The sequence below is a fragment of the Dasypus novemcinctus genome, chromosome 13 (genome assembly GCF_030445035.2).
Source record: "Dasypus novemcinctus isolate mDasNov1 chromosome 13, mDasNov1.1.hap2, whole genome shotgun sequence".
In the NCBI taxonomy this organism is placed as follows: domain Eukaryota; kingdom Metazoa; phylum Chordata; class Mammalia; order Cingulata; family Dasypodidae; genus Dasypus; species Dasypus novemcinctus.
Window position 1 is genome coordinate 111,049,693 of NC_080685.1, and position 23,013 is coordinate 111,072,705.

At 56.4% G+C, this 23,013-nt stretch overlaps 1 protein-coding gene across 2 annotated transcripts in view; it reads left to right on the plus strand.

The window, feature by feature from the left end:
• Positions 1-1,233: 1,233 nt before the first annotated feature.
• Positions 1,234-23,013, plus strand: part of CAPN2 (calpain 2) — a 56,348-nt gene continuing 34,568 nt past the window's right edge. For both annotated transcript variants that reach the window (XM_012521764.4, XM_004483907.5), the window contains exons 1-2: positions 1,234-1,570; positions 6,823-6,892. In XM_012521764.4, coding sequence (XP_012377218.1) covers positions 1,334-1,570; positions 6,823-6,892 — 307 coding nt within the window. In that variant the 5' untranslated portion in view covers positions 1,234-1,333. The remainder of the gene's footprint in view (positions 1,571-6,822; positions 6,893-23,013) is intronic.

Genomic DNA, 23,013 nt, shown 5'->3' on the forward strand with positions numbered 1-23,013 from the left:
TACCTGCAGTTAGAACCACTGCTCTAGCCAACACAGTTTTCCATTGAAAAACAAAGTCTTCCCCATACAAAGAAAAGGTAACATGTGGCAATCCATCCTCCCTAAGCACACACCCACTTCTACCTGTGTGAACCGAATCACATCTCTATCTCCAGCAGAGTGGTCCTAGTGTCTAACACAGGCGCTGGTCTAAGTGCTCCTCCACGATTAGCCCGATTAATTCCCCCAACAACCCAAGGAGGGCAGAACTGTTGTTATTCTCATTTTACGAATGGGGAAACCAAGCCACTGAAAAGTTAGGTAACTTGCCCAAGAACAGTGCCACTAAGTAGTGGAGTCAGGATTCAAACCGGGTGGGCTAGCTCTAACATCTGGACTTTTAACCAGAAGCCCCCACTCCGAGCCCAGCAGAGCCTGACACAAGTGCTGAAAGACGTGTGTTCAAGGAAGGAATCAAGCAGTTTGTGCTGTAACTGTCTAACCCTGAGCCTCCTAAGGTGGGGTGGGTGCTGCAGCGTTAGGCCACCGCGAATCCATGATGAGGGTTGCCAGATGGACAACAGCACTCCCAGTGAAGTTCCAACTTCAGATGAACAAGGACTGATTTTTTAAAATATGTTCTGTGCAATATTGGGGAAGTAGTCATATTTTAAAAAGTATTCCTTGTTTGCCTGAAATTCAAATTTAGCTGGGCATCCTATACTAGTGTTTGCCAAATCTGGCAACTCCCTGCGTGATGTGCATAGGGTCAGGAACAGGGTAGTACCGCGACTGCACCAGTCCAGGTCTTGGCGACCTGGAATCCCTGCTCCAGGCAGTGAGGCCTGCTGCCGGTGGCCAGCTCCCTGATCCTCGGGCGCTCGTCTGTGAGGGGCAGGAGCAGCACCGTGCTCCGCGGCTGCTGCAGGACTAAATGAGGACACTGGAGGCGTCGGTGCCGCGGCCGGCGCGAAGCGGCTGGTCTAGTCTGACCTCACCCCGCGTCTCCTCCTGACTCACGCCTTGTTTCCGGGAGCGTCACGACTGCCCCAGCCTCGGGTTTCGCCCAGCCTTCCTCTCTGGAAAGTGGGGAGCCGGGAGCCGGTTTGCCCGGGGCCACGCCAGGCCCGCCCCGCCGCCCCGCCGCCCCGCCGCCCGCCCGCGTCCGGCGCCCGCAGGGCCCGCAGCGGGGTGCGCCCGCCCCGCGCTCCTGGCCCAGCCCCCGGAGCCGCCCGCGGCGAGGCCCCTCCCAGCGCGGGCGGAGGCGCCTCCCCCGCCGTGACTCACGGCCGCGCCCGCGCCCCTCGCCGTGCGCCCTGCCCGCCGCGGCCGTTCGTGCGCCCGGGACGGCACCATGGCGGGCGTGGCGGCCAGGCTGGCCAAGGACCGCGAGGCGGCCGAGGGGCTGGGCTCGCACGAGCGGGCCGTCAAGTACCTGAACCAGGACTACGAGGCGCTGCGGGCCGCGTGCCTGGAGGCGGGCGCGCTCTTCCAGGACCCCTCCTTCCCCGCCGTCCCCGCCGCGCTCGGCTTCAAGGAGCTGGGGCCCTACTCCAGCAAGACGCACGGCATCGAGTGGAAGAGGCCCACGGTAGGCGGGCGGGGCGCGGGGCGCGGGCCCAGGGACCCCGCGGGGGACGGCGCGGACGAGGGGGTTGGCCGCGGAGGGCGCTTTCCGCGGACCCGCACCGTGCTGCCTGCGCCCGCTACTCGGGGCCCAGGACGGGAGGGAGGCGCCCCGAGGGCAGCGTGGGTTTCGGGGGCTCTGCCGTCCGCAGTGGGGCTCGGTCCCCTCTTCCACTCGCGACACCCAGGGCGAGTGGAGGTGGGCCACTGCCCCTGAATCCACCTGCAGGCCCGCTAGGGGGGCCACCTCCGGACTTCACACCACATGGCAGAAACTCAGGGTGACACCGGGAGGAGGGGCTGGGGACACTTTTACTGGACCCTAGTGGGGAGCGGGTGGGAGGTGGAGGCAGGACCTGACGGAGGCTGACCCGGCTTTTGTCCGCTTGAGCCCCGGTCCCTCTGAGTAAGCGCTGTGGCACGCAGTCGCCGGGTTGGTTGGATGGATGGCTGTTTCACGTTTGTTTTTCCAAGCGGGCCTAGTGGAACCTGCCTCGAATGTTTACCTTGGTGACTAAGGAAAGACATGGGGGATGCTGCAAAGAGCAAGTCTGTCACCATTCCAAGGCCCCAGAGCCCTCAGCCAGAGAACTGGGCCTCCTCCAAGCTCCCGTACCCCCCTGCTGGCCCGGCCCAACCTTTCCAGCCCTGACGCCTGAATGTCCCACCTCCCAACCTAGACGTGCATTCAGTTTCCCAAGAAACCGCCGCGGGCTCGTGCCCTGTCCTGCGGAGGCCACCCAGCTTCCCCTCCCTCACCTAAACCAGGCTTCCCGGGAAACCCAACCTCTAGGTTCCTGAGGGGTGAGCGTCCCTGCCCCACTTCAGTCCTCTCAGTCTCCCAGTCACCTCACTCTCCTGTTACTCAGTAAACCGAGCCCACCAGCAGCGGGCGCCACGGGCCGGAGCCAAGGCTGGCCCCAGCAGTTGGGCCTCGTGCCTGCGGGCCTTCTAGCTGACCCTGAGTGGGTCATTTCATCTCTGTGCTGAAATTCCTTCATCTAGAAGAGGGAGTGATGCCTAAATATTTTGCTCGTTTCTCTCACTCCCCAGCCCCCCCCCCCAAGCCTTTTGGGGAGCCAGGGACACTCCTCCCCTGACTTTCTGGGGCGTGGCTCACTGTCATTCACTGGGACTTAGTTAAGTCTCCCCTCCCAAAGAGGCTTTCCTGGCTGTTCTTAGTACCCCCTCCCCGTTTTGTCCTGCAAGGCATTTTCCTTCAGGGCATTTTGGCAGTTTATAAAACATAATCACATACATTTGTCCTTCCTTCTGACCTGTAGGGACCAGGTGTGTATTATTCACCGATATCTCTCTAGTGCCTCGCACAGGCAGTGCCTTGCACAGTACTGGTTCATTCACTCGCTTGCTCAGCAGTATTCATGGAATGCCTCTTATATACTAGCCACTGTCCTAAGGGCTTGGGGTTATATCAGCGAGCAAAAAGAGACAGGGACTGTTGATGGAACGAATGAATGAGAGTGTAATGAGTATTAAATGAAATTCTGGTTCTGAAAGTGATATACAAACAAGAGAAGGCTTTCACCTTACTTTTTATAACATTTCACAGTTTAAAAAGTTAATTCAGCAGAGCCAATGTAGCTCAACTGGTTGAGCGCCTGCTTCCCACCTATGAGGTCCCCAGGTTCGATCCCCGTGTACCTCCTCAAAACAAAACGAACAAATGAATGATAAAACAACTCTCGTTAGGAAGCCAGTGTAGCTCAGTGGTTGAGGACCTGCTTCCCATGTACAAGGTCTTGGGTTCAATCTCTGGTACCTCCTTAAAAAAAAAGTGAATTCAAAAAAGAAAAGAGTAGCTATAACAACAAAAAACAAAATAATAAAAAGAAAGAAAAAAAACCAAAGTGAATTCACTTTTCATTCGTTCAAAAAGCATTTATTAAACACCTCCTATAGGCCAGACGCAGTACATACAGTGTCTGCTTCTGAAGGCTGTAGAGCTTAGTGAGAGGAGACAAGTGACCCAGCAATCTACAATGGGACTTCTGGGTAAGGAGCTAGAGATCCAGAGGTCTGGAGGAAGTTGTGGCTTTCGACCCCATCGCCCTCTGGGACCACCGCGCAGGGCGGGGCAGTGCATGCACTCCCCAGCCAAGGGGGAGTGTGGCTAGTGTACCCCATCAGGCAGTGGAAGGGATGGAAGCTCCAGGTGCACCTGCGGGAGCCCAGACAGCTTCCAGCCTGGGCGTGTCCTCAGCCTGGCGGCAGCCCTCCCTGCCTTGTCCGTCGTTCCTCTGCCAAACACTGCGGGCTCAGGCGAGAAGGAAGGAGACTTCCCACTGGACAACACCAGGTCCTCGGTGCCTTGAGCAGAGCAGTGTCAGTGGAAGGGTGGTCGCAGGAGCCAGGCTGCTGTAGACCGAGGAGTAAATCTCCAAAGGAAGGACGGGGGAAGGCGGAGAGGCGGAGGGAATGGTAGGTGGGGTGGGCGGGAGAGGCTTTTCCAGGTGAGAGCAGCTGGAATGTGCTGGACGGTGTGCAGAGGAAGGGATTGAAGATAAAGGGGACAGGCGACTGTCCACAGACAGGATCCTTGGGGAAGTCAGGGCATCGCATCCTGAAAGAGGGGGGCTGGTTAGCCTGGGAGTGAGAGGGGCTGCCTCAGGGATCGGTGACCCGGGCGGGCAGGGAAACAGGGATAGCGCAGTGTTGGCAGGAGCGGGCTCCAGGGGCGGGAAGGGGGACAGCAGGAAGTGGCTAGCCTCTGCGTGAGCTCCCAGGGCTGCGCAGGAGGCACAGAGAGGGAAAGGAGCTGTGGTGAGCCCCCAGTGACGTCAGGTGGGGGCAGAGGCAGGCACTGCTCTTCCCCGTTCCTCCCTGAGGGAACCAAGCCTCTGAGAGGTTTATGACTTACTTATTTTGAGCTGGCTGACCCTGGCCTCAAACCCGCATCTCCTGCCTCCCAAGCTCAGCGGCTGTTATAACAAATTCTCTAGTAATAATGCCAGGGATAGGTCACGTGTACTGATTGCTCTCCAAGGCACATTTTCATATTTATTTCATTGAATCCTGAAAACGAACCTACACGGTAGATACGCTTAAGACCATTTTACAGATGAAGAAACTGAGGCTTAAAAGGTTAAGCAACTCGCCCAGCACCGCAGGCCCACACATCGGTGGCAGAGCCAGGATTCAAGCCCAGGGTACCTGACGCCCAAGCCCGAGCCCCGACCCCTCTCCCCGACTGAATTTAATTCCGCGCCCTAATGCGGTCGCGAGGTTCAGCTTTCTGAACCCTCTCTAATGCCACTCTGAAACGTAACTTTTTCTGGAAAGCCTGCCAGAGGCAGGAGAATGTTTCGAAATGTAATGGAAAAGTCCTCCTGGGGGGTGCCTGGCCCCCGAGGATCACCGATACGATCCCTCATAATGAAGAGGCTCCCAGCGGTGGCCTTCGTGCCCAGCAGCCGGCTAAGTGCTTTGCTGGCACGTCCCGGCGGTGCTGCTTCCTTCTGGCTCAGCAGAAGAGCATCCTCCTCGGCCCTGGCGCCCGAGCACAGGCTGGCCCGAGCAGGGACGGAGCCCGGCAGGGGCTCAGAGCGCCCTGCTCCGCTGCGGAGGAGGGCGGCGGGGCAGAGCCCCCCCACCGCGTCAGCGGCTCCGTCAGGGGCTGCGCAGGCCTCGCCCCGGAAGGAGGGGTACGCCCGGGGATGTGGGGCGCTCGCAGCACACAGGAGGTGTGGGAGCAGCTCGCACAAAGCAAGGTCGTTCAGGCCAGGAGCAGCCCAGATTTCTGCGCTGGCTTCCTCTGCGGCTTTGGGGTGGAGCGCTTAAGAATCAGGAAACGCTCAGACGGGACAGTGAGCCTGGGCCAGAGTGGTCAAGCCGGCTTCGTCCAGCTGCTTGCAGGACGGTCGTCCCTGAGGTCTCGGCACCCTTGGAGTGCAAGCAGTGAGAAGCTGTGCGGGAGAGCAGAGCGAGCGCGGGAGAGGGAGCCGTGAGCGCCGGTACCGCAAGCCGCGGAACTCCCTGCTCTCCTCTTCCAGTCGCTTCCTCATCTGTGAACTGCGGATAACCGCCCTCCTGGGTCCTGAGATAAAGCACCAGGCACCTCGTCTGAACCCCAGGCCCAGGCCCCCAGCCCTCTCCCCACTGCCCGACTTGTTGTAGTTACTCTTTTCTTTTTTGAATTCACTTTTTCTTAGGAGGTACCAGAGATTGAACCCAGGACCTTGTACAGGGGAAGCAGGGGCTCAACCACTGAGCTACATCTGCTCCCCAATGAGAGTTGTCTTATAATTCATTTGTTCTGTTTTGAGGAGGTACATGGGGATCAGACCTGGGACCTCAGGTGGGAAGCAGGTGCTCAACCAGTTGAGCCACATTGGCTCCCCTTCAGACTTTTTAAACTGTGACGTGTTATAAAAAGTAAGGTGAAAGCCTTCTCTTGTTTGACAGAAAGTAAGTGAGAGGCTCCCGGGGCCCGGAGGATGGAGGAAGGGGGCGACTGCGTGGGAGACACGGCATTTCAGTCAGGGGCGATGAGAAAGCTTTGGTACTGCAGGTGGTGGTAGCATCACATCACAAATGATACTAATGTCACGGAAGTGTATGCCTAAAAATGGTTAAAGTGGCAAATTTTACATATTACCATATTTTTAAAAATTTAATTAAGAGAAAAAACATACTTGCAGGGACAGGGGAGGGTGTGCGCGTGGCAGGCGGGGCAGGTTTCAGAGGGTCTCGGGGCCTGGCAGAGGAGCCGGGGCCTGCTGCTGCCCGGCCCCCGGCCTGCTTGGACGGGGAGTGCTCCAGCTACTGCCCTGCTCACCCCCGGGACCCCCGCCCGGGCTCTGGCCATGCCTGCGGGACAGAGGCTCCACTCGAGGACGAGGAAAGGGGGAGAAGGGGTCCCACGCCCCACCAGGAACGGGGCACCCTCACTGCAAAAGGGCATGCTGGGGGGGCTGACCGCTCGGGGGACTGACCGCTTGGGGGACTGACCGCCAGGTGGGCTGACTGCTGGGTCAGCTGACCGCTGGGGGGCTGACCCCTGGGGGGGCTGACCGCTGGGGGGGCTGACCGCTCGGTGGGCTGACCGCTCGGAGGGCTGACTGCTGGGGGGGCTGACCGCTGGGGGGGCTGACCGCTCGGGGGGCTGACCCCTGGGGGGGCTGACCGCTCGGGGGGCTGACCGCTGGGGGGCTGACCGCTCGGTGGACTGACCTCCCTGGGGCGGGCTCTCGTTCCCAGGAGCTCTGCGATGACCCCCAGTTTATTGTTGGAGGAGCCACCCGCACAGACATCTGCCAAGGAGCCCTGGGTAAGTCGCGGGTCGCGCCCACGAGGCCGCGGTGGCCAGGTCTGGGGGCGGCTTCTCTCCCTTCCCGATTTCCGGGAGCCCCCAAGCTCCTGGAATTCCTTGTCCCGAGGGTAGATCTACCCCAGCCTCGTGCTCCAGCGCACAGATGCACTTGCAGGCGGCGGCCCCCGCGCCCAGGGCTGGCTGGCTGCTCGGTGCTGGGGCACCCAGGGGCTCCCCCCAGGGGGCTGAGGGGCTCTGGTTTCAGCCTCTACCCGGTCTCTGAACCTCCTGGGTTCGGCGTTACCAGCGGGTGCGTGAAGCGGTGGGGCCGAGGGTGAGGTGGGAGGCCCGGGCCGGAGGGGTTCCCTGAGCCCCAGGGCTTGGGAGGTGACTCGGCCATGAGCCGAGAGGAAACCCCGGTGCTGTGTGGGGGGAAGTGCCCGGGCGGAGCTGGCCGTGTTTGCAGGACTGGCTCACCATGGTTTCACAGCAGCGGAGGGAAGCTTGTTTGCTGTAAAGGCAGCTGTGCGTTCATAAGGGAAACCGCTGGAGCCGCTGAGCGGGCGGTGGCGGCTGCTCCCCGGGGCGAGCTCTGGTTTGCCTCTGGCTAAGCGCTCTCTGCGGGTTTGAGCCCTCGTCCTTGGATTTTAGCGGGACATCTCCCACTCTTCAGTGAAGGCCCGCATGGGACCTGGGGATAGTGTTTAAAATTCTCGTGAATCCACAACCCTTATTTTCATTGGTAATAAATATAAGCAGATGCTTTGCTCTGGTCAACCAAAAAGTCGTTTTTCCTGCCATCAGTTTCAACTAACTCCCCAAATGAGGCCATCCACTTGAATTGTACCCCCTTTCTTTACTCACCTAGCAGAGGATCTGATACAACAACTAAGTTTATTGAGCATTTACAATGTGCCAGAAACTAAACTGTGCTTGAGCACACGCTAAGGTATCCCGATTATCCCATTTCATGGGTGAGGGTGCTGGGGTCCTAGGCCCGGGAGCTCCCACGGCTGCAGGGGCGACCCAGGGCACAGATGCCAGCAGGCCAACCCAGAGCCTGGGCCCTGAGCCCCTGAGCCAGACTCCCTGGGAGAGGGTCTGGAAAACTGTGTGAGGGGAGCTGATGTGGCTGAAGCAGTTGAGAGCCTGCCTCCCACATGGGAGGTCCCAAGTTCAGTCCCCCGAACCTCCTAAAAAGAAAATAAATGAACAATATGCAAAACAAGCAAAAAAAACAACTAACTCTGGAGCCGATGTGGCTCAGTGTTTGAGCACCAGCTTCCCACATACGAAGTCCAGGGTTCAATAAATCAATCCCCAACTCCACTACCTAAAAGAAAAAAAAAAAGTTAAAAAAAAAAAAAAGCAAGCTGTGCCTCTTAGGTCAGTGGCCTGGGAAGTGCCCCAGGAAGTGCAGCTGTGGGAGAAACGGGACCCAGCCCGTGCACAGATTCCTGAGATGCCAGAGCGCATTCTCACCTGCAGAAAGCATGCCTGCGCTTCCCGCCCTCCAGCCCCCCGCTGCCCCCTCTTCCTCCAAAGCAGGGGTCCCTGGGCGTCTGCTGTGGGTGCTCTGGGGAAACTGATTAGAGAAAAGGGAAGTGAGCTGGGCCGGAAGGCGATGGAGACCTCGAGCGGTCGTGGGGGCTTTAGGGAGTCAGAGATGGATGGCACAGCTGCCACGCCTGGGCCAAACAGCTCCTTCAAGGCTTAGCGTCTTAAGAGCAATTGCCCGTCACAAATCCACGATTTGAGTGCAGTGTGAACGCTAGCAGGCCCTCTGGAGAGGAGGCAGGCAATACCACATTCCTGGGGAGAAATTCCCCGCCACCTGCGCCAAATCTTATAAACACCAGGTGAAATGTCAGCCTTTAAAAAGTGTCTTGGTGAGGGGAGTGGACATGGCTCAAGCACTTGAGCATCCACGTCCCACATGGAGGTCCCAGGTTCGGCTTCGGTGCCTCCTGAAAAAACAAAAGCAAGCAAAATGAACGATAGGTCGCCCCGGGGAAGCCGGTGTGGCTCCGCGGTTGAGTGCCCGCTACCGTCACACGCGGTCTCAGGGTCAAGCCCCAGCCCCGCGTACCTCGAAAAAAACAAAAGTTTCTCAGTAAATGGTCTATAATCTCGGTGGTGTTTTATACCACGTTGGCCTCTTTGTTCTCTTCACCTTTGTATTTTGGAGGATCCTGGTTAGCTGGCCTTGAAATGCAGTTTGCTGAATTCTCACCCTAGTTCTGTCTCCCAGGTAGGGGGTGGCGACTGTCACCGAGTCCCACAGGCTCGGGAGCGTCCAGCAGGGCCCGTGGCAGCAGCACCTGCCCGTGTGGCTGGACATATGAGCTGAGGCTCGGCTCTGTTAGCGACGAGGGGGAGGCGGTGGGAAGGGCTTTTCACCTCCCAGCGCCTCCGTTTCTTCTGGAAAAGAGGAGGGGGAGCAGAGATAGCTCACGTGTTCCAGTGCCTGCTTCCAGGTATGAGGTCCCGGGTTCAATCCCTGGTACCTCCTTAAAAAGAATGAGGAAGGAGGGTGACCGAGGTGGCCTCGGGATCCCCTGGGCCGTGGCGTTCAGCTGGCGGAGGCGGTCCTCATTCCTGGCGCTGGTCTCCAAGCAGCTTTACCTTAGGATGGAATAGGACAGTGATGCCGTGTAAGGAGCATCTCCTGGGCCACCTCATCCCTTCCCAGGAATCAGCACAGCCAATGCCACTCCCTTCACCCCACTGTGCAGGCGAGGAAAACTGAGGCACAGAGAGGGGCGGTTACACGGAAAGCCACACTGCTGGGAAGCGCCGATCCAATTTTAAATCCCCTGCCCTTTCCGTAACCCCGTGCTCACTCGCCGTTACCAATAGGCTGTGTACTGAGAAACGTGGAGGTGGACTTCTCAGAGCAAAATTCCTGGTCCGTACCTGCTTGTCTCTCCACCGAGACTGGCTCGGGTCGCCGTGAGCCCCGGCGGTGGTGTCCTTGGGGTGTCCGTTTGTTGTCGCGTCTGTCACTAGTGGAGGGGTCATCTCTACTATCCACTGTCCCAACTAGCGAGAAGGGAGTCTTTGGACGGTGGTAAGTTACCTCGGGAATCCACTTTTCTTTTACAATTTTCAAAGGAGGATGTAGAGAACACTGAGAAACAGACTAGAAGTACATCTGTGTGTGGATAACTCAGTGGTAGGAATCTGTCATAACCCTTTTGCCCTGCGGATCAAAAAATAAACCAAAACACCAAAACATCCTGGGGCTCGCGGCTCTCCACCCGTCACCGCGGTGGCCGCAGAGCTGTCAAAAGCAGGTGGAGATATGTGTGCTGTGGAGGGTGTCACGAGACTCGTTTCACCAGCAGCGCCATCAGCCCCAGCAAGGCCCTTAATTGTCCCCGCTGCTGAAACGCTTTTGTGTACACTTTAAATATTCGAAAGTCGATGTAGACCTCGGCTTCCCCGCTGGGGCGTTGGCAGCCCTCTCCCCTGCCATTTCTTTAGCCGGTACGGGGGATTGAACCCAGGGTTTTGTACCTGGGAAGCAGGCGCTCAGGCACTGAGCTGCACCTGTTCTCCAGTGAGAGTTGTTTTTTTTTTCTTTTCGTTTGTTTGTTTGTTTTGTTTTTGTTTTTTGGGGAGAGACCAAACCTGGGAGAGATGGAACCTGGGACCTTGTACGTGAGAAGCAGGCACTCAACCACTTGAGCTGCATCGCTCTCCTCCCCGTACTATTAACATCTTTCTTTAGTAGGATACTTTTGTTACAATTAATGAGCCAATTTTGATACATTGTTATTAGCTAAAATCCATACTTAGATTTCTTTAGTTTTCACTCATGTCCCTGTTCTGCTCAAGAGCCCACCCAGGTTAGGACTTTCCATTTAGCTGCCATTGTGCCTCCGTGGCTCCCCTGACTAGGAGAGGGTCTCAGACTGCCCTTGTTTTTTGTTTTTTTTTTAAGATTTATTTTTTATTTCTCTCCCCTTTCCCCCCCTCAGTTGTCTGTTCTCTGTGTCCATTTCCTGCGTGTTCTTGTTTTTGTCTGCTTCTGTTGTTGTCAGTGGCATGGGACTCTGTGTTTCTTTTTGTTGCGTCACCTTGTTGTGTCAGCTCTCTGTGTGTGTGGCGCCATTCCTGAGCAGGCTGCACTTTCTTTCGCGCTGGGCGGCTCTCCTTACGGGGTGCACTCCTTGCTCATGGGGCTCCCCTACGTGGGGGACACCCTTGCATGGCACGGCACTCCTTGCACGCATCATCACTGCACATGGGCCAACTTCACACGGGTCAAGGAGGCCCGGGGTTTGAACCATGGACCTCCCATGTGGTAGGCGGATGCCTTATCCACTGGGCCAAGTTCGCTTCCCAGACTGCCCTTGTTTTTGATGGGTTTGACAATTTTGAGGTGTACTGGTCAGGCATTTTGTATTTTGTATATGCAGATTCCCCTCTGGGAGTGGATGTGGCTCAAATGGTTGAGCCCCTGCCTCCCACACAGGAGGTCCTTGGTTTCATTCCCAGTGCATCCTGATAAAACAACAAGCAAAACAACAGCCAAAAAAAGAAAAACTAAGGGAAGCTGATGTAGCTCAGTGATTGAGTGCTGTCTTCTCACACACGAGGTCCTGGGTTTATTCTCCAATCCCCAGTACCTAAAACAAAAAACAAAAAAAATTTCCTACAAGGACAGTTACAAAAGTAATACAAACCCCATACAGAAAACTTCAGCATACCCCAGATCCAGCAATTTTAACATTTTGCCACACTTGCTGTATCATTCTATCCATCCATTAATCTTTCAATCCATATATCTATCTCCATCTGTCCATTTGCTGAACACATAAGTGTGGGTTGTATATAATACATCAAACTCCTTGAACACTTAATACTGTCATGCACATTTCCTAAGAACAAGGATATTCACGTAATAACCACTTTACTGCAGTTTTCAAGTTCAAGAAATTTAATATAATAATTTAATATAAATTTACAGTCCATATTCCAATTTTTTCATGTCTCAAAAATGTCCTTCTGGACCTTTTCTTCTCCCTTATTACATCCTATCCAGGATCGTGTGTTGCATTTAATCATCATTGTCTCTTAGGTTGCTTCTTCTGCTTTTTTAATTTTTTTTTTTAGTTGTGGGAACATATATATAATGAAAATTCCCCATCTCAGCCCCTCCCAAGTATACCATTCAGTAGGATTAATCACATTCACCAAGTTGTGGTACCCTCACCACCATCCGTTAGTAAAACTTTCCCATTTCCCCAGCAGAAGCCCTGTACTCATTTTGTATTAACTGCTCCTTCCCCTGCCCCCTGCCCCTGGAAAGCTGCACTCTAATTTCCTTCTCTATGAGCTTGCACATTCTCTGATACCTTATTTGTCATTACCATGGGGCTTAAATTTAACATCCTAAATCAATAACATTCTTGTTTACTTAGATAGCGGGTTAACTTCAGTAGCATACACAAACTATGTTCCTGCACCCCCCACCCCCCATCTTCATGTAGTTCTTATCACAGATTACATGTTATACATCATGAGTCCAAAATCATTAATCTATCATGACACTTCATGCATTTGCCTTTTAGATCCTGTAGGAAGTAGAAAGGGGAATTACAAACCAAAAACACATATATAAATACTGGTACTTATATTTACCCATGTTGTAACCCTTGCCAGAGATCTTTATTTCTTCATGTGACTTTGATCTATTCTCTAGTGTCCTTTCCTTTTAACCTGCAGAGCTCTCTTTAGCATCTTTTGTAAGGTTGGTTTAGTGGTAGTGAACTCCCTTCGCTTTTGTTTATCTGGGAATGTTTTAACCTCTCCCTGATTTTTGCAAGTTTTGCCAGATACAGAATTCTTGGTTGGCAGTTTTTCGCTTTCAGCACTTTTATAATATATCATCCCACTGTCTCCTGCCCCCATAGTTTCCCACGAGAAACCAGCACTTAAGCTTATCAAGGATCCCTGATATGTGACATGTTGCCTCTCTCTTAAAGCTTTCAGAATTCTCTCTTTATCTTTTGCATTTGACAGTTTGATTATAGTATGTTGTGTTGTGGGTCTATTTGGGTTAATCCTGTTTGGAGATCATTGAGCAACTGAGATGTGTATATTTATGTCATAAGTTAAATTTGGGATGTTTTCAACCATTATTTGTTTGAATGTACTCTCTTCTCATTCTAGGGCTCCAACAGTGTCTCCATTGTTATACCTGATGATATCCAACAGGTTCCTCAGGCTCTGTTCACTTTTGTTCATTCTTTCTTCTTTCTGCTCCTCAGTCTAGGTGATTTCAATGATCTTACCTTTGAGTTTGCTGATTCTTTCTTCTGCCAGCTCCAATTTGCTGTTGACCACCACTAGGGAATTTCTAATTTCTGTTACTGTGGTCTTCAGCTCTATTTGGTTCCTTTTAATAATTTCCATCTCTCTATTGATACGTTGTTTGTGTTTATCTCTTGTTTTCCTGATTTCCTTGAATTGTTTGTCCATGTTTTCCTTTAGTTCTATGAGAATATTTAGGACTACTCTTTTAACATTTTTGTCTGGGATGTCTCAGGTCTGGCCCTCCTCATTGATCATTTCTAATCCTTTAATTTTCTCCTTTCCCTTGGCTACCACTTCCTGTTTTTGCATGTTTTGTAAACTTTTTTTGTTGAAACCTGGAAATTTTGATATTTTTAGAATGTCATTGTTGGAATTCAGATGCAGAGTCATCTTTTCCTTAAACGTGTATCTAGCTACTGTTATGACAGCTTTCCTTGAATAGCAGGAGCTAACAGAAAAGAAAAAAAGGGGAGTGGTGGAAATAAAAAGAAAATACCTTTCTTAGTCTTTGAAGATTGTCCTGGTCAAGCATTTCAGAACATATCCGTACATTGAGTTTAGAGAGTAGGTTCCTATCGGAGCATAGGTGCTTCCCTGGACCTTCTGAACAATCATCTTTTCTTGGATACACCATGTAGCCCTAGGAAGTCCCCATTTACGTAAACACGCAGGTCCTCTCTTCCCTAGGAAATGGTTTCCTCACAGGCCTGGGCACTGCCCTGTGTGTCCCGCAGCCAACAGTCCCTTGCCCCAGACAGCTGCTGGACTGCCTTCCCGCCGTGTTCCAGGGGAGCGCGCGGGGCCGCCTTCTACACACAGGGCAGGTTCTGGGGCAGGCGCCACCAGGGAGATTGGGCTAGATGCACACGCTGCAGTGTACGCATGGGGGTTACTCTGCTGCCCCTCCTGGAAGCATGGCCAGCTCCACACAGCGGGGGTGGGGAGGGGCCGGCCAGGGCAGGTACTGCCACTCGAAGTAGGCCTTTCTTGATTCGGCGCTCGCCCTGTGACTGCAGTCCATTGACTGTTTTCTGGAGCTTTGAGAAAGATGTTTCTGCCAGTTCTTGCTGTTCAAAGCTTCTGTTGGGTGACAGAGCCCTGAAGCATCTCACTGCGCCATTTTGATCAGGGCAGTTAGAATTTGCAAGTATCTTTTTTAAAAAATAGTCAAAAAAAAAAAAAAAGGACTAGGAAATAGGTATCAGTTGCTTTGATTGAGACAGTGAAGCCATTCTTTTTCTTAAAAATCTTGCCTCATCTCTAGTTGCAGTGCCACCTCACCACCCCAGCCCCCACCGCCTCCCGGGGCAGATGTTAGGTGCCGGTGACTCATCACTTCCCCTCAGCTGCTCTTCTGGTGACAAAAGAATGGTTTCTCACAGCGCTGCTTCGCTGCTTCGCGGTGGCTGCTGCCCCTCTCCCAGCCCCCCTCCCCTGCTGTGTCTAGACGGTTCCACCAGCAGGGCAGGGATAAGCTCTAACCTGCTGTCCTTGCCCGGCTGGCCCCGGCCCTGGCGACCACACCAGGGTTCCAGCCCCACGGACGCCCGAGGGACAGGTCTCGCCCTGGCTGCTCCCGCTTTGGGAACATGCCGGTAGGAATTTCCCCTCTCTCCCCTGCACTGTCCTCTGAAGCCACAGCAGGCCCAGAGGGGCTGGCCGGGGCTCCGGCCTCCTGCCCGAGGGCCTGTGGGTAAGGCTCTCCGCCATCGGGGTGCTGGCCAGGCTTCCCACTGGCCTCCAGCGGGCAGGAGGCGGGCCCTGCGTGGCCGCGGTGATCTCGAGTCCCAGACAAGAGGGTCGCTCGGCTCTTGCTCCGGCCCTCTGCCTCTGCCGGTCTGTGGCTCTGGGCTCTGTGAGGGTGAAATCAAGCGGTGCGTGGAGAGCTCAGCACCCAGAGGCCGGCCCGCGTGTGGGTTTGATAACCGCCCGTGGAAGTCATCTGGGGAGAGGAGGTTGCGGGAGGAGGGAGCTATGAAATGAGTTTGGGAGGGGGAGCTGGAGCCAGGGCATGGAGGGTCTGGAAGGCCTGCCCGGGTCCCGGTGTTTGCAGTTAGCAGGGACCACCACTGCCGTTGTGGAGAGCGTGCACCCTAGCAGGCAGAGGTGGGGAGAGTCCAAGAAGCTTGGTGCGCCTTCCGCCCGACTTCAGGGGCCGCCCGTGGGCCTTGCTTCCTGCTGTCCCCCCGGGGGCAGGGCACCATAGCCCCGCAGCTCGGCCACCTCCTCTCAGCACACGCGCTTCCCCCTGCATTTTGCTGCCCGTGCCCCATGAGACTTTCTCCTTTAGTCAGCGCTGTCGATGCCCCCGAAAGCCAGGGACAGTGGGTCTGCCTCCTCCAGCCCCCAGGCGAGCTCTGGGGGACGGGGCATTAGGCGCCGGGCTTGGCGGGGGAGGCAGCGGAGGGAAGGCAGCCCGGAGGAGCCACCTGCTGAGCCTGGAGGGGAAGCAGCAGGCGGGACCCTGGGGCCGCTGGGCATGGGGAGCCGGGCGCCGACTGCCCTGCGACAGGCTGCCGCGGGGGAAGGAGGTGGGTCAGCCCCGCAGACACGCCCTGCCCAGGGCCCAGTGCGGCCACCAGAGCCCCAGGCCCCAGCGCCCTGCCTGCCCCCGCCTCCTGCGGGAGAAGCAGGGGAAGGGAAGCAGAGCAGCTCCTTGCAGGGATGTGCTCCCGCTCTGAAGGCGCTTGCCGCGGGAGGCGGGAGGCCTTGGTGCCCGCAGGGCCTGGGGTGAGGTGGCACTGGAGGTCCCTTGCCCCCCTCCGAGCCCCTGCTGGAAGTGAGAAGTGGCGTGCGTGGGGGAGGCGGGGCTCAGGCTGCTGGAGGCCGTGAAAGGAGTAGCAGGGCGGACTCCCCAGTGTGACTCACCCGCAGCCTCAGGCCTGCTCACCCGCCACAGGGCGTGCACTTCCTCTGGGGAGCCCCCTCCCCGCCCAGCGCCCAGGGGCGTCCCCACTGGCTCTAGTAGATCAGTCCTTCCGCTCCCTGCCAAAACTAAAAGGCGGCTGCCTGAGCGTGTGGCTCCCTCTCCCAGGGCGGCCTGAGGCTGAGTTCCACGCCGAGAGGCTCATCCCTGGAGGCTGGTAGCAGGTCAGCCAGGGCCTGTGAAAATGCCTTGTGTGGGGAAGGGTAACTTAACCAGAGCAGGGGAGCGAGGTGGCTCAGGCGTTGAGCGCCTGCTCCCCACACGAACCCAGCTGTCCCCATGGAAAACAAAGGAACAGCTTTCTAGTGGAAGGGGAACAGGCCAAGCACGATTGGAGATAGAGGCGCTGACGTTGAGTCTGGTCAATTCTTTATTGAGGGGTGGGAGGTTGGGAGGGGGTTGTCCCTCTGCTTTGTAGGGTGTTTAGCATCATCCTTGGCCTGTACTCACCAAATTCTGTATTAGTCAGCCAAAGGGGTGCTGATGCAAAAGACCAGAAGCTGGTTGGTATTTATAAAGGGTATTTATCTGGGGTAGGAGCTTACAGATACCAGGCCATAAAGCGTAAGTTACTTCCCTCACCAAAGTCTATTTCCACATGTTGGAGCAAGATGGCTGCCGACATCTGTGAGGGTTCAGGCTTCCTGGGTTCCTCCTTCCTCAGGCTTCTTCTTCCTGGGGCTTGCTTCTCTTTCCTCTGCCAGCTTACTTCCCAGGGCTCCAGCTTAAGGCTTCAGCATCAAACCCCAACATCAAAAACCCTCACTCTGTCCTTTGCCATGCCTTTTATCTGTGAGTCCCCACCCACCAAGGGGCGAGGACTCAACGCCCTACTGGCACAAGAGGTTTACCTGATTACTTAATCGAGTAAACCTCAGAATCCAGTATAATCTAATAAGCCCAGAGGAAAAGACCAGTTTACGAACATAATCCAATATTTCTTTTTGGAATTCATCAATAATATCAAACTTCTACACTCCACCCTCTGAGTTCCAAAAAGACATTACAGTATTTTTTTTTAAATCCTTAAATCAATAACAATGCAAGTACTAAATCATATCACAACCAATTTAAAGAAATACAGTTTGTCTTGGGGCAAAGTCCTGGCTGCTATAGACTCCTGAAACTTAGAAAACAATTCATTTGCATAAACATTTTCATTACAATAAGGAGAAATGGAGGGAAACAGGAGTATGGTTTCTCTACAGTTCATTAGACCTGCAGGGCATGCTCTGTTCAATTTCAAAATCTGGGAGTCATTCTTAAGATGATTTCCACAGTCTTGCCCAACATCCATTCTCTTGGTTCTACCCTCATCAAGCATCTGGGTGTCAACCAAGCTCCAGACCTCACTCTCCAAGAGTGTTGGGGTGCTTGCCACACCTTTCCCAGTCTTTGGGTTAGAGTCTTAACCCAAAGTTAAGAGAGAGAGAGAGTGGGTATGGGGAGAGAGCGAGCAAGAGAACAAGAGAGACACCTCTGGACAGGGAGTGGCAAGGCTCTGTGAAACCAGTGGTGTGGCTGAGGCCATTTTCCCTCCATCCTCCTGGGATACAGCCTTCTTGCCCATCACCGATGCCAACGCTGGGACGGCAGCCCGCCCTGGCTGGGGAGGGGCCTCGTGTTCTCTGGCCTCCAGGCTGTGCGCGCTGGGGTCCTGACAGCTCAGGTCTCCGCTCACCAGCCAAGCATTCTGGAGAGCATTGCTGGGGGCAGGAGCGCTCCAGCTGTGTCTGCTTCCTCCAGCCAGCTCGTGTGTGCCTCCTCTAGGAAGAGGATGGGCCGGCCGGGCAGGCCAAGGAAAGCACCAAAGCACAGGCTTTCCCTGACCACTGCGCCTGCCCCCCCCCCCGGCCCAGCCTTCCTCTAGGTCCTGACTCCTCGTCCGTTCTCCTCCTGCCCCTCCAGCCACTTCCCTAGAGCAGACTCTCCTTCTCCCCTGGACCCCTGCTCAGGTGCCCCTGTCACCCCTGGTTTTGGGCATTACTGCCAGAGGCCCTGTCCTCAGGAAGCAGAGGGCCCAGTGGTGGGAGCCGCGGCCCACGTGGGCCAGTGAGAGCTGCGTTTGGACACGTGTGATGGGCTCAGGGGGGTGCAGAGTGAGCACACTGGAGGGAGGAGCACCGGGAGGGGGGAGGAGAAGGGAGGAGGGGGAGGAAGGGAGAGGACGGGGAGGGAGGAGCAGGAGGAGGGGAGAGGGGGAGGAGGGGAGAGGGAGCAGGAGGTGGGGGGGAGGAGGGGGAGGAAGGGGTGTGGGCAGCTCCCCAGCAAAGAGAAGCTCAGGCAGGAAAGGGAAAGCGTTTGTGTGCCCGGGGTGGCTGGTGCAGAAGGGAAAGCTGAGGACTAAGCTCCGTTTCCTTTCCCAGGGGCGTCCCTAAATCCCGACCAGGAAGTGGGCTGGTCCCCCGCCCCCAGCCCCCACCCTCTCCGTCCTGCCTGCCCTGGGTCAGCGCCTCACCAGGCCTAGTCGGGAAAATACTCCTGTTAACCTGAGCACAGAAGGCCACGCCTTAGGGCAGGCAGCGGGCGAGGAGGTTATGAAGAAACAAGAAGAGCAGGACAGGCCCGAGAGGTGGCTGCAGGGGGGCTGCAGGGGGGACGGCTCGCGGGCCCAGGTCCGGCCTTACCGGCCCCTCCCCTTCCTGCTGCCGGGCAGGGGTCCACTGTTTGCCACTCTGAGTGTGGCCTTAGGATCCCTGCCTGCAGCTCTCGGGGCCCAAAGGGGAGGCCTGGGTGGAGTTTTCCAGAAGAGTTCCAACGGGACCTCCTGGCCAGGTCGTAGCGGGTCTTTCCGGCTTTGATCCTGGTAGCAGCCTCCCCACGGGCCTTCGGGGGGCTCACAGCCCTGCCCTCCGCCTCACCCTGCCCTCTGTCCCCACACTGGCCTCCTCCAGGCCATGCCCGGCCTCCTGCCCGCCCACCCAGTGCCCGCCCGGTGCCCCTCCAGCCGCCCCACCAGCCCCTGCGCCCCCGCGAGCCCACCGTCCTCCCCCCACCTGCACGGGCGGGCCCAGGGACTAAAACCAGGGCGCCGTGTCCTGGTGGGAGGAGGCCACCAGGGACAGCGTTCAGGGGCCTCGTGGGGACAGCCAGGCGGCCGCCGGGCGCAGGGCGGCGAGCGGGCGCTGGGCGGGGGCCTGTGCTGGCGGGTGGGCGCGGAGGAGGCAGGGGAGGGGTGCGCTTGGCGGAGCGCTGCCCCCTTCCCCCGGCCAGCCGGGAAGGCAGGACCGCGCCCGGCAGCGGCTTAACGCTCCAAAAATCAGGCTCAAATCGCCTCTTAAAAAATACTGCTAAGCTGTGATTTTAGAGCAGTTTCAGGTTTACAGAAAATCCGCAGTTTCCTCGTACCCACGCACACACGCAGTTTCCTCTGTTGTTACGTTGCGTTCGTGTGGCGCATTTGTCCCAACACATGAACGAGCTTGGCGCATTAGTCGCTAAGTCCTGAGCCGACGTGGACTCCCGCTTGTGGGTGCGGGCCGGAGGCTGTGTCCCTGGGTCGTGCTGTGCAGCCCCTACGGGACAGTACGGAAGAGTGTCCCCATCCTGCAATGCCGGGGCTCCCCTCCCGCCCCTCCTGGACCCCTGCGGCCCCGGTCTGTTCACGCCCCTCTGGCTTGCCTTCTCTAGCACACCTCCTTTTCCCAGATCAGAGGAGTGGAAATCTGAGCTCGAGGGGCTTCCCTGGGGCCCCAGAGAGCAGCTGCCCAGGAGGCGCTGAGGGAGGGAGTACACGCACGATTCCACTCGCGTAATTCCCTTCTGCGTGATTCCACTCTGCAGGTGGCGCAGAGGCCTTCAGGAATTCCCGGGGAGGCCCAGGGCGGGAGCCCACTCCCCTGCAGCCCAGGGGCAGGGCGTCTTTTGGTTCCTACGGGACCCTCCCGCTTCTTGTTATCAGACCTGTGGGCCTCAGCCTGTTGATCCAGCACCGCAGGAACCCCCAGACCCCACCGAGCTGCGCCGCTGGGGGAGGTGCGGGGTCCCCACGACCACGCTCGCAGCTGGGAATTGGGTAAATGTGCCTGCAGCTATAGCCCCAGTGCCCACGCACGACATTTATTTACTCACTCTTTGGACCCCTCTTACTTCCCAAGGGTTTGAGGAGCCTCGAGGTGATGAGACAGACCACCATAGACATGCACTCAGGGGCGGCCCTCCCACCGCGGCGCCCCTCCCCGCCAGCCCTCGGCCTTGCCCCGTGCCACCACTGTTTGGAACAAGATGTACCCTCTGTGAGACGTCACCTCGCCTGGGTCTCACTTTCATCCCCTACAAAATTAGAAAATAGTGACAGCAAACACAGACACGGCTCTAAGTGCTGTGCGAATTCTCTGCCCTTGAATTCTCAACTGTGAGGCAGTTTCCGGTGATTCTCCCGGTTTAATGAAAGAGGCAACCGGTTTAATGAAAGAGGCAACCGAGGCACAGAAGAGTGAGTAGCTGGCTCAGGGCAGCGGTGGGGCTGGAACTCGTCCTGCCTTTTGTTTCTTAGCACCTGGGGCGAGGGCGGGAGAGAATCCCGGCTCCCCTGGCTGGAAAACGCTGGCGTTCACATACAGGGAAACTGGCACAGCCCGAGGCCCCCCCCAGTGGAGCGCGCCCCTGGGCCTCGGTTTACCTGCTTCATCTGCTCCTAGCAGCCTTCTCGGGTTACACCTGATCAGAGCCAGTGCAGGTTCAGAGAAGTAAAGAAACGTATTCAGGGAGCGGATGTAGCTCCAGTGGTTCGATCCCCGGTACCTCCTAAAAACAAATGAAAACACCAACTTTCAGTGCGGAGCAGGCGTAGCTCCGTGGCTGAGCGCCTGCTTCCCACGGGCGAGTCCTGGGTTCCGCCCCCGGCACCTCCTAAATAAAGAGTATTCAGGCCCCGCAGCCGGGGCGGTAGCCTCGGCCCTCCAGCCCCTCCCCAGCCGCGCTGCTCCTTCCTGGTCTTGAGGGGTCCCGCGACGCCGAAGGCGCTGTGCCTGCCGGCGTCCCCGGCTGGCCTGGGCCTCCGGCCTCTGGGCTTCTCAGTCCTCCCGGCCGTGCGGGTGGGACCGGCGGGGCCCCCCTGCCTTCGGCTTGTGCCCTACAGGGCTGGCCCCAGGGCGGCTGAACCTCGCTGCTGAGCGCCCCTGGCCAGCGGAGCTGCAGGGGAGCAGGTGCCGGAAGGGAGGGGCCTGGAGAGGGCGGCCGGCAGGTCTGCGTGGTCGCAGCCTCCAGGGGCTTGGCTGGGGTCCACGGGCCCACTGCTCGGGGCCCACCCGAGTAAGGGGTGAAGGCGGGGGCTGGCTCCGAGGCCCGGGACCACCCCCTCGGTGACTCCCTCTCAACAGGCTGGCTTCCCACCACCGGAGCGGGCTCAGACTCCAGAACCTTCCCTCTCCCGTTGCCCCCACGAGACCCGCACACGTTCATTTCCACTTTGGGGCACTTCAGTCCACAGGTCCTTTCCCACAGGTGTTGAGCTTCTGGGCTGGACCTCTGATTGTGGGGAGAGGGGCTCTCGGTTCTGCCGCAGAAATTAAGGCTGGACGTGGTGGAGGTTTGGGGAGGAGGGGGCGCGACGCCCCTGAATCGCACCCTGAAGGCAGCCCCTCCTCAAGAAAGCTGGAGGCGCAGCAAGTGGAGGGATTTCCAGGAGGGAAGCAGGGGACAGGGCGTGCCCCGAAGGGGCCAGGTGTGCCCAGGAGGGGCCGGGCGGCGTGGGAGGGGCCTGCGGGCAGTCTCTCCTGGGTGACCCCGGAGCTCAGCTGGAGGGAGACGTTCCTGTAGTCACCTCCCTTCCCCGGGGACACACAGGGAGGCTGGCCATGTCCTGTGCAGCCAGAGCCGCGAGGCAGAATTCCTTACTATTTACATACCCCTCGCTTCATTCCACGGAAAATTTCAGGCCTAGGTTAAAAAAAGTGCACACACTAAAACCATGTACTGTGAGAATAACGATCCGTTCCAAAGAAAAGCAAAGCAGAAAGAAGAGGGTGTTAAAACCTGGACAGAAGTGAAAAGGCGTGGGTGCTGTCAAAGGCTCCCAGGGCTTGGCGAGGGGCCCTGCACTCACCGCTGATGCCCTAAGACATCCTCAGGGCTCCCCAGGCGAGGCGGCCTCTGAGCAGCCAGCTTCCCGGGAACCCTGGCTGCCACCCGGCACCAACTAGCCCAGCAGGGCGCTGGCTCTGCAAGGTGTCCACTGACAGTTCCCAAGGTCAAATAAGTTTGGCCAACACGCACACTGTGCCTCACTCTCCCTCCTGGGAATATATGTATTTTTTCAGCATTTGAAAAGTCCCTGCACTTACCCTGGTTTTCTTCCCATGTCCCAAACTGAACTGACCGTGGAACTCTTGCCTCAAGGAATTCCTGTTAACTTTTTGAAGAATTAGCTGCACAAAACACACTTTGGGGAGGGCTGGAATAAGTAAATTAATTAGCTATTGAGCTTGTTAGACGATTTTTAATGGAGGACCTCTACCAAAAATAACTTTCATTTAGAATAACTAGTATTATACTATTCTTTTTGACAGTAACCAAATTCTCCTGACAGCAGTTAACTGGGGTTTCTGGTAATGAAACCACAACTAATCACATTCTATATAACAGAGCATCCAATATTAAGATACATTGCAAAAAGGGGCCAATACACTGTGTTTTCCCGTTTTTAATTCTTTAAAAAAATAGTGGCATATCACACTTGGCGTGTCTTGGAGATCATCTCTTATCAACAGAGAACATCTTCGCTCTTTTTTGTGACTGCCCAGCATTTCATCTTCTAGCGCTGCCGTCATTTATTTCCCTGGCCTTCTACTGATGGACGTGTAGATTATTTCGCAGTCTTGCTGTGAATACCAAGGTTATTTACTTGTAACCTCATACATGTGCGGGTCCTCTGCGAGTATGTCTGTCA